This window comes from Vigna angularis, chromosome 11 (genome assembly GCF_016808095.1).
Source record: "Vigna angularis cultivar LongXiaoDou No.4 chromosome 11, ASM1680809v1, whole genome shotgun sequence".
NCBI lineage: Eukaryota > Viridiplantae > Streptophyta > Magnoliopsida > Fabales > Fabaceae > Vigna > Vigna angularis.
In genome coordinates, this window is record NC_068980.1 from 4,597,824 (window position 1) to 4,609,393 (window position 11,570).

At 28.7% G+C, this 11,570-nt stretch overlaps 1 protein-coding gene across 1 annotated transcript; it reads right to left on the reverse strand.

The window, feature by feature from the left end:
- Nucleotides 1-5,261: 5,261 nt before the first annotated feature.
- LOC108334185 (aquaporin PIP2-7) lies at nucleotides 5,262-6,761 on the reverse strand. The gene is made up of 4 exons (XM_017569888.2): nucleotides 6,370-6,761; nucleotides 5,989-6,284; nucleotides 5,748-5,888; nucleotides 5,262-5,655 (listed from the first exon to the last, which is right to left on the reverse strand). The coding sequence occupies exons 1-4, from the start codon at nucleotides 6,680-6,682 to the stop codon at nucleotides 5,542-5,544; spliced, it is 864 nt and encodes a 287-aa protein (XP_017425377.1). The 5' UTR covers nucleotides 6,683-6,761; the 3' UTR covers nucleotides 5,262-5,541.
- Nucleotides 6,762-11,570: the final 4,809 nt, after the last annotated feature.

Sequence of the window (11,570 nt, forward strand, 5' to 3'; positions counted from 1 at the left end):
ATCAAACCATACCATTAACCGAATTTCCCACTCCAGAGTCATTGGAGAACGATGAAGCATGTCGCAATGGAGGTCAGAGGCAAAGCTTTTAAGGGTGGAGGGTGCCATATATATTGGAATTTGATAAAAATTAGATTAAGTATATTTATATTTCTTTTATGAAGCATAATATTTAATGTTAATTAATAATAAAACATAAAAATTAAATATAATAAAGAATAAAAATATTTAGAATATTTTCTTTTTTATTGTCTTTTTTAGTATCCAATAATTTGTACTCATCTCCTACTCTTATATGTTTTTCCCTTTTGTTTCTAGAGAAAAAAAAAGTTAGACAGAAACTCAATATTAGTGCTCTCATTTCTCATTTGTTATCTTCAATTCTTAAAGAAAAAATATATATAATTCTCTCTTCTAACTTAATACTGAAATATTTGTTTAATATTTAGTATTACTTTTTTTTTATCTCATATGCCTTGTATTCATTTCTTATGTATAGAAAATAAAAAGTAATGTATTGTGTTTTTTCATCAATGTTTTTATTTGTGATTTGATTATCATATATTTTTCTTATAGTATAACACTCAATTTTTTATTGGATTATAACGAATTGTTTTTTAATCTTAAACTTTTTAAAGAAATATATATAGATATGTGGATGAAAAATAAAATAATAGATTATTTTTTAAAGTGATAAAAGAAAAATTACACGTGAAGATAAAAACAAGATACATTTAACTTCTTTACATAGTCTGAAGTATGATATAAATGCTTAAATTGTTAAATTAGAATAATTATTTCTTAAGGTTAAAAAAAATTGCAAGTACGAGGTTTCATATTAATTCTTTGAAAACCTTTTCATATTTACACAGCTTAAAATTTTAGTTAAGATTCAAAAGTTTAAGAGTATTAAGAAACAAAAGATAATATTTTATATTTCTTTTGTAGGGGTACATGAAGAAGCCCCGAACAAAAAAGCAATATAAATTTGTAATGGGCCAAAACTTCATGAACTCTGAGCCCATTTGCTACATTGTTTCAATATACTTTTTAGCGTACGACTTAAGAAAACGTTAGGGTTGCGTTAGTTAATTAGGTTGTGTGAAAATCAAATTAACGTGACTACGATTGACTTGGATCATAAAATTTATGATGAAGTATAGATTAAGTGTATGACTGAGTAATTAGAAAATAAATTAGCTAACGAGAGAGTAAAGTGTTAAAGACAGAAAGTCTTAAAAATAAATCTGAACATATGAAAGTTTAAACAGAGTCTTAAGAAAATTTAAGAAAACAAGGAAATTTAATTATTTCATGAATTCTGAATAATTAATTGGATAAAATTTAATTATTTTATTAACAAGGAGAATAAATAAATAAATAAAACATTTTATCCATACACAAGATTTTAAAAATGAAAGAAATGTGACCATAAGTAGTTGAAATATTGAAAATTTCTTTAAACTTTTAAAAACTTCCTGGACATTAGTTAAGTTGTTTCTATCTAAGATCACAAGAATACTTGTATATGTATATATTTATGAATAAAATATGCAATTCGTAAATATTTTTTATTTATAGATAATGAACTGTGAGTATTTTAATACTTGTTTATAAATTAATCAAACACATGTATCATATTATTTATATTTACAAATATTCATTATTTGTAAGAAATTAAAATTTAATTTATATTTTATTAAATTTAATTTAATTAAAATTAAAAGTAATTTATATATTATTAGGTTAAATATAATTATATTATATTTTATATTTTGTAATTTTATTAATTTTATTTTAAAAATTTATAAATTTTTTTCTTTTAAAAATCCAACTGTATTCACCCATATTCTTAGATTTTAAAATACATGCTAGTGTCTTTTAAATAAATATCTAATGAATGATAAGATGGATAACAAATACATTTTCTTTTTATTGTAAATCACAAAGCCGATAAATACTATATGTATTTAATTTGATCTATTGTGATCCTTAATTAAGACCTGTTTTAGTGTTTATTTAGTTTACTAAGCTTTTTTTTTTTTAAACGATAAACTTTTATTTAAAAAATGTTAAAAATCACTAAATTGAAATTGATTTACAATTTGTATGAAATGGTATGCCAGTATTGATAACAAATAATCACTTCAAAAGCAGGTTATTAGCGTGAATGGGACTTATCACTTTAAATGCAAAATAAATTGGACACGAATATATATATTTGCATTGATGTGATAAAAAAAAAAAAAGTCACCACTTAGGTTATATCACTGTACTGTTTAATCCAGAAGTTGATGGTTTGAAGTTAGCTCTTATTTTGTATATAAAATGAATGTGACATGAAGACGAATCATAAAACAAATATAGTCGTTGATAAGACTAAGGATGTCTTTCTTTTTATATTTTGTTTTTTAATAATAAAATACAAAAGTTGCAATAGAAATTTATGACGCTAAATTTTTATTTTGAAAAACGTTTTCTACAAGTTATAATTATCGATTTTGGCTTATGATATACATTTAAATTAATGTATAATAATAAAAGTCATCGCTTAGCTATATGTTATGTGACTTTACATTTGAATATATAAGTTGATATAATTGAAGTTAAACCTAAACTAACCAGATTAATTAGTCAATAGAAGGGATGGAAATGGAATTATAAGGATTGAGATCCATGATATAATACACGATTATCAAGTTCATAAGAGTTTGGAGTGATAAGTTCGAATATTATGTAAACTCGTTTAAGTTATTGAGCATGCAGAAATATTGTATTTCCTTCAAGAAGTTGATGCTAATATTTTAAAATTATTCATAACTATTGTTTCTTACGATATATGTCAAAACATTAAAGAGTAGTATGATTTTATTTAATAGTAGGTTTATAGAAAATAATAATAATAAATTGAAAGGATTAACATATTTCACATATGAAATGAATTTTTTTATCCTAAACAATAATTTATATTATAATATATATATATATATATATATATATATATATATATATATATATATATATATAATTTGTTAATTTTGTAAACTTACACTACTTAATATTTTCAAAAGATAAGAAATCAATTAATTGAATTGTCATTTAATAGGTAACATAGTAAGAAAATTACTAGATAAGAGGTAAATTTAAAGACCCGAAACAATTATACTAGTTATACTTCAATTAATAAACTAAAAATCATGGGTAAAATAGTTATTATAAATAATAATATTTTTTTTCTATCATATATCTTTTAAAAACAAAATCGCAATCCACATTTTAAAATCTTGATGAAATTATATATTTTAAAATGAATAATCATGATGAAATTATATATTTTAAACTGAATAATCTTTTTAAATTTAATTATTATATATTTAATATATTATTTATTTTAAAGTGTAGAATTTTATCATGGTTTTATATTTAAAAGATACATTAAATATGGAAGGATAAAAAAATATTTAAACTACAGTTCACATTCTAAAATAAATAATACCTTAAATATATAATAATTAACTTTAAAAATATAAAAGTTAAGATTGAAATACCTTAGGTATTATATATAATAGTTAACCTTAAAAATCTAAAAGTTAATATTGAAATACCTTATTTTAGCAAGGAACATGTTATTTTGAACATAAATAAGTATGATTACTAGACTATATATCCAGAAATTTAAACACTATCAAAATGATAATATTAAAGAATTTAATGGTTGAAAAAATAAATGTTATGTTATAGGTAAAATCAATTAAATAATAGTATAACAATTTAATACCCACTGTAACACATAAATTCAGCTGTCCCTTTTGTTTAAAGTAGAGACAGGGAGACAGTATCCTATACAAACTCTATCCGTTACCATTGAAAGAGGAGAGAATAACAAAAAGAAAGTTGAAAACGTGAGATTCACGAATAAAACACGACAAATTTCATAAATACTAAAATCCCAATAAATTAATTACAGCTATTATTATTGTCACAATCACTTCTCCTTTCCTATCTCTGTCTCTTTTCTGTACCATACCAATCACTGTACCTTCACTGTTCAATTATCCATATAAATAAAATATTTTAAATTATCTTTAATCTAAAAGTCATAATAAATGTTAATTTACTATTTCTGTCGTGTAAATATATGTTGGTGACTGAATTATGTATAATCATATACTATACATATAAATTAGGCACAAAGTACCATACACATAAAATATAGCAAAAGATAAGTACCTTACCTCATCAATTTATTATTTTACGAACAAAAAACACAAAAACAAAGGAATCCCAATGATCAACCTAACGTGTTTATTACTTATTATTTCTTTCTTTTCTATAAATTTTCTTTCAACCTACTACCATGTTATTGTATACATAACAACTACGAAGAAAATGTTTCAGAGAAGATAAAATAAATTAATTAACCCCTTCATATCGTGTGTGATACTGCAATTATAATTTAATTATGATGCTAAGTTACCAGAACTAATTGTTTAAGCATTCGGATAAGCATTCCAACTTCTAGTTATAAGAGACTTCAGTGGAATTCCTTATTTAACTTTTTTATTAATAAGAACAGTGTTTTAAATTTCTTAAATTTAAAAAAAATACATATATGTAATAATATTTTTCTAATTTAAAAAATCGTATTCATGAAATTTATATAATTGATAAAGAACATTTCTTATAAATTTTAGAAATATATAGTAGAGAGAGAGAGAGAGAGTGAGTGTTGTGTTTGTTCACGAAAACAGAAATAATAAGAAGGTTCAAGAAACTTGTGGTTACTTATTTTCTGGTAGCAAGCATGATTGTGAAAGCACACCAAATTTAACCTATTGGGAGGACCACTCACTTTTGTTCTTATTCGTTCTCGATTTCAATGGATTATCATGAAGGTTAACACGCAAACTAGTTCGTGAAAGTTTACCAATTTATTATTTTGCAATTAAAATTCTGACAAAATAACTTTTCTACTAAATTAATCAGAACGAAACATAATCCCAAAAATTAAAGGAAATGCAGCGTAGTATGATCAAACTTGTTGTGGTTTTGCTGTTTTTACAGTTAATCCATAAATTCAAGTGCTTCAAACTATACTCATTTGATGGTTTGGTGCGTGAAAGAAAGAGCAATAATTAGTCGTGGAAAACTTGGTTACGAAAGTGAAGTGCTTGAAACTGTAGTTATTTTGATAAGGCATGCGGAACAGAGGCAACGAGTGGTGAATTTGATGAGAAAATTACAGCAGCAAAAGAAAAAAATTGGATAATGAAGCATGACATGATATGATGGAATAGAGAAGTGAATACAAGAGGGGATACTTGGAAGAAAAGAAAAAGGGATAAAAATACACCCTTGACATGATAATAAAAGCATTCTTATCTACAAATTCAAGAGCCCACGGTATCTGGTTTTCCCAAAGCCCACGGGTAAGGGAAAAAGCCAAAAGGAACTCCAAGAGAGGGACCTGTAGACAGACTTCAACTGAAACACTGTTATTGTTTTGGGTGACAGCACAAATCATAATCTGGGTGGATAAGCTTATGCGTTGCTCCTGAAGGATCCAAGGGCCTTTATAGCTGCAGCTCTCAGAATGTATTGGTGGTAGAATGCAGCCGCCACAGCTCCAGCAAACGGTCCAACCCAGTAAATCCACTGAAAATCGATAAGCACAACCGTTAAAAATTCGTTTTTCTTTCATTGGAAAAAAAAAAAACATCAAATTTAAGGTTAATTAATTAACTTACTTGGTCGTCCCAGACTTTGTCATCGTTGAAGATCACAGCTGGTCCGAAACTCCTTGCAGGGTTAATGCCGGTTCCAGTGATAGGGATTGTAGCCAAGTGAACCATGAAGACGGCAAACCCAATGGGAAGGGGTGCCAGTACCTTTTATTTGTTTATAATTTAAAAGTGAGTCAATAAGAGAAAGAAAAACTAGATTTAAATTTAATGATAAACGAGGTAAGGTAAGAGATGGTGTGCTTACAGGAACATGAGAGTCCCTGGCGTTTCTCTTAGGATCGGTGGCGGAGAAAACGGTGTAGACAAGAACAAAGGTACCGATGATTTCGGCACCCACGGCAGTGCCTTTGTTGTAGCCAGCGCTCACAGAGTTAGCCCCTCCACCGTACCTGTTGTAGTAAGATTTTTGGAACCCCTTCGCCAACCCAGCACCGCAGATTGCGCCGGCGCACTGTGCCACCATGTACAGCAACGCCCTCACCAACGACACCTTGCGCCCCAGGAACAACCCCAGCGTCACGGCAGGGTTGATGTGGCCCCCTGATACAGAATATCAAAAGGTTAACTAATTGGAGCAGTAAAAACATTGAGTACGAGGTGTTCGACGAAAGTTCAACTTTTGTACCAGAGATGCCGGCGGTGCAGTAAACGAGGATGAAGATCATGCCACCGAAGGCCCAAGCGATGCCCAAAATGCCTACCCCGTCGCACTCGGTGGTACCGGCGATATTGGGGTCGGTCTGTCTCTTGTAGCCGATAATGGTCAAGACAGTGATGTAAAGGAAGAGGAGGGTGGCTATGAATTCGGCTATGGCGGCTCTGTACAAGGACCACTTGGTGAGCTCATCGGGGTCGAACAACGGCGTGGGAGGCGGGTCGTGGTAGTCCTTGGCGGAGTATTCGGGTTGCTCCGTGACCTGCTCAACGTCTTTGGCCATTGGAAGAAGGAATGTAGGAAAAGAGTTGCAGAGGAGAAGAGGGTAGTGTAGTTGGAGTGAGGGTTTGGAGAAGAAAGGTGGTAGGTATTTAAGGAAGAGGGGTGTAATGAGTAAAATGAATAATTAATTGAAATGTTTTGTACCTATATGACTATGTGGCAACGATTACATGATTAGCGTATTTTTTTGCCGCCCTATTACCTTCGTTTCGCTTGCATGGTCCCACTCTTCTCTTTCTTCCACTTTCTCTATCTTCTTTTTTCAACTTTAATCTAATCTCCTTTCTCTAAAACCTTCTTTAATCCAACGGCTACATATCTATATGTAAATGCAAAAATAACCAATCAATTTTACTATACAAAAAATGTTTAAACATTAATAAAATAGTTTATTAAACCGACAAAACTGAAAATATGTAGTTATCAAATATGTGTGATTTAAATAGACAGACGGATAAAATTTGACCACGTAATTTCTGTATTATATTTATTAAGCATTTTGCTTACGTAAAACCTATAGAACTTCATTACATGAAGAATTTAATAGAGCCACAACAACCTCACACTCTTGTAGAACTTTCCAGCACTCCGAGTTGAAGCTCGTGGCTATGAAATATTAGCATAAAAAAATGCAAGAGGTGAAGAAGGAAAGGTATGAATTAGTATTGTGAAGATTATGTGATAGTTGATGTGATTAAAATAAGGAGAAAAGGAGCTGTCACTTCTGTTGAGTGACGAAGGTTTGCCAGATGAACTTATCTGGAGGCACCTAAAATCAAATGGGTTTTGAACAAAAGGGTGATTCACCTTATCCTCCTCACACTTATGGGGCCACTGTATTTGCAATCAAATCAATTCATTATGATTAATTATGTTTAAATCACCATCACTATTTTAAACTGGTATTAGGGTTTTTGGTCTAACACTATACATTTTATGCCATCTTCTTTCATAATCTAACAAAAAGAAGTTTAAACCATAAACAAAGAATATTCCAGGTTTCCTGTGATTTCATTGCTGTCTCATTCAGTTTATTGACAATTTGTTCTAAATATTTTAGAAAAGAGATTTTGGAGAGCTGGAAAGAGTTCTCTATCAACTCTCATTTACATTTAAATACTCTCTATGCTTTAAAAAATTTAACCTTTTGCACACAAATATGCATTTATTGTATTGCTGATTCCGTTTTGATATTATTTTGTGAGAGCAATGGAAAAGTTATACACATGTTGGTACTAAAGCTTCGATAGAAAATCATTAAGAATCTCAAAATCCAGATACAGGTAAAAGAAAACAAAATAATACACTGTCATATGTAGTGGATAAACGCAATATATGTTTAAAAATGGGAAATATATTTTAGTCGTTTTCTCTTTTTGTAAGTTACCAGTGTATTAATATTATCTAAAGTATTTTTTAAAATTATCTCTAAACTAATAGATTACATAACAAGTTATTCTTTCAATTTTTAATTTTCTTAACAGCAGATATTGTTTGTCACGAATTTATTTTTTATATTACTTCAAACGGTTTTTTATTGATGAAATATTTTATGTGTATATTATTTAATGTGAAACTTTGTTTATATCAACAGTATCAAACATTTTATAAATTAATTAAATTTAAAAAATTGTTCAGTAGTCAATACACTAGCGCCATCTTATTTTTCCTTATCCTTTAAAAGATAACTTATACTTTTAATTAGTTTATAAAGTAAACTACTTTCGAAAACAGGATGGCTTATATATATATATATATATATATATATATATATATATATATATATATATATATATATATATATATATATATATATATATATATATATATATATATATATATATATATATATATATATATATATATGTATGTTACTTTGCATTCAAGAAGAAATGTATTATGTTCTTTTTCATCTGTTTAATTCTGAAAAAAAAAATGTTCTTTTTCATTTCAAGAATATTTTTGTTATTACTTTTTATTATATTCTTATGTGTTTTTAAATTTTAAAACAATTAAAATATATATTGAATAGAGAGAAAATAAATGAAATAAAAAATTGAAAAAGTATTTTATTTGAATTAATATCATTATTAATATCCTGAAAACTAACAATTGAATGAATATTTATGAGCACATGTAAATAAACATGAACTAGGGGAGAACAATTTCTATTTCTCCTGTTTGTGGGGGCCACTGAAAAACTCAATAAACGAATTAGAATCACAAGTTTTTCCATTGACTATAGTGAATAAGCTGGTCCATTTACCATACTATTCCACTGTGGATTTTCTTCCTTCATTTTCTAGTACTTTCTATATACTAAAAAAAGTCTAAAAATTTTAAAAAAATAAAACTATTTAATCTTCTTTTGAATTCCAAAAACATTTTTCACAATATTGAATTAAAAGAATATTTTGTTGTCTATATTTTTCTGCAGATATGTAATTTAAGTTTAAAAATTTCAATCATAAAAATTAAAATGAAATTGAGATGAAAAATTGTCCTATAATTAAAAAGACAAGAATTAATGGATGGTGACAAGATGAAGGTGCGTTTTGTTCTTCATAAAAAAAAACGTGGCATTCTGAGTCAGAGTGAGCAGCACACAAAAATCCATGACTCGGGCATAAACTGCAACAGAAACACAAAGATAAGTTAAAGAAATTGTATTGTTACTTACAGGAACACTGATGATAGAATAACATATATTTATGTTTATTTAATATATTATGAAGATAAAATATCATGAAAAATAATTTTTTATTTTTTTAAAAAGTAATAAATGAATAAAAATTATAAAAAAATAATGTTAAAATATAATTTCTCCGCTTATGAATTTCAAAGGAGAGCCACCGTCCACCTCGACAGTCATTCTCATCTCACACAACCGTCAACACCGTAAGGTGTTCAAGCCTTGGACACGTGTATGATTCTCAGCCACAAACCGAATTTCCTGCTTCTTAAATTATGCACACATGATGTTTGAAATAAGAGAATTGGAGTATACCGTATATATGTAGCGGAATTAGGTGGGCGGCTATTCATGTCACTTCGGTGTTGTTGTCGCAATCCTCATCATCGTTGTTTTTCCAATTTTATTTATTTCCGAAAAACTATGCATACAAACATTGCTTCAGTGGCACATTTGTTGTCCATGTCTGAGAGTGGTTGGAAAGATACGACCAAAACATATTTCTAATCACAAATACAATTCACTCACACGCTGGAGGATTCCAATAATTGCTGTCTTCTTCTCAAAACATTAACTTAATTAAGACAACAAAAGGTTCGTTTTTATATATATGGGTGAACCAAAAAAGTGCAGTGTAGTTATTGTTCAAATTCCTTGCGAACTTACTTTACCAAACCTATAAACTTAGGATATGCAACGCCCACACATACTGAAAGTTGGTAAACATCATGACAATTTTAGGTTTGTGTCGAAAATGTTAACACGTTAGTTCGCTTTGAATGTCCCAGTTAAACGAATTAATATTAAAGCTTTTTTATGCAAAAAAATACAAGTTTTAAATTCCTCAGTCAAAAACATGTTCTTTGATCTTTTAATTATCCCCACATGGTGTAAATGAAAATTATAGGGTGTAACGAGAATTGGACTTATTTTGGGTAGGGGTAAGGGAACCAGAGAGGGCTTCAGGCCCAATTAAATGCCAGTTTGCACTTTCGGTTATGATGAAACAATTTCCACTTATATTTCGCTGTTTCTTCCTACACCTCCAACCATTTTATTCTATATTTTCAAATATTTTTAAAATTCAAAAACTATCTTTTGCAACTCAAAAAAAATCCAACCCCTATCTTTTGTGTTTCAACGGATTTCAAAATTCGTTAAAAAAAATTAAATTTATTGAAGGATTTTTTAAAGTTTCAATCGATTTTGAAATTCATTAACGGATTTTTTCTTTATCACATCTCAAAATGCGTTGAAGGATTTTTTTCAATAAAGTATTTGAAAAGTCCTTCATTTGAAGAAAAATTTCTTTAACCAATTTCGAAATCTATTAAAAAAATCTTTCGAATGAATTTTGAAATCTATTAAAGAAAAACGTAATTTTTAAAACTATTTTTAAAAATTGGAGGTGTATAATGAAATATTTGGAATTGTAGAAGAATCACTTTTCTTATATTTTCAGCAATTCTGATAAAATTGAAATATATTGACCGTACAAAGTTGGAAACTGTAGAGCCCAATAGAAGATTCATTTACTGGAAGAAGAAATAGTAGCCCAATTGATTAACAAATTATGCTTTAAAAAGGCCCGCACAGAACTTCCAAACGGGCTTTTTTCAATGCAAAAAGTACCTAAACGAAGAAGTAATAAAAAAGCACGTCTCATTGCTCTTTGACAGAACATGGACGCAAAAATAAGTTATGTACATTGTGATGGCAGCAAGTTTTGGCCCTACAAACTAGGGTTGTAGGGTTCCCTTGCAATGCTTAACCCTAATGCGAAGAGCTTTTGGGTATTGAAACAATTCTTCTTCATCATCAAATTCTTCATCGTTGTTCTCCACTATGGTCTCTAACCTCGGACTACTTCGACTCTTCATAGGAAACTCCAAATGCGAAGGTGCAACCTCGTTCCATGCCATCATTATATTCTGCTTCACCTCTTTCGCCATCGTAACTTTTTTCTATCAATCAATACGATATGATCAACGCTGATAATCTTCGCTTACCAGAGCTTTTTGTGCATTGATCTCTCTCTGTTTTTTAATGGAACACAGAGAGAGATGATAAAGCAGAAAAACAACTGTTAATACGAAACTCAACCAAACTTTGTTGATGAAAACTATCGATTAATGAAAATTATTGATTGATGAAAACTATCGATTCATGAAAACTGTTGATTCATGAAAACTACATT

Coding starts and splice junctions, on each gene's coding strand:
- LOC108334185 (XM_017569888.2), bottom strand. CDS start 6,682: ATGGCCAAAGACGTTGAGCAGGTCACGGAGCAACCCGAATACTCCGCC. Junction 6,285..6,369: donor CTGCACCGCCGGCATCTCTG/GTACAAAAGTTG, acceptor ATTCTGTATCAG/GGGGCCACATCAACCCTGCC. Junction 5,656..5,747: donor ACAAAGTCTGGGACGACCAA/GTAAGTTAATTA, acceptor ATCGATTTTCAG/TGGATTTACTGGGTTGGACC.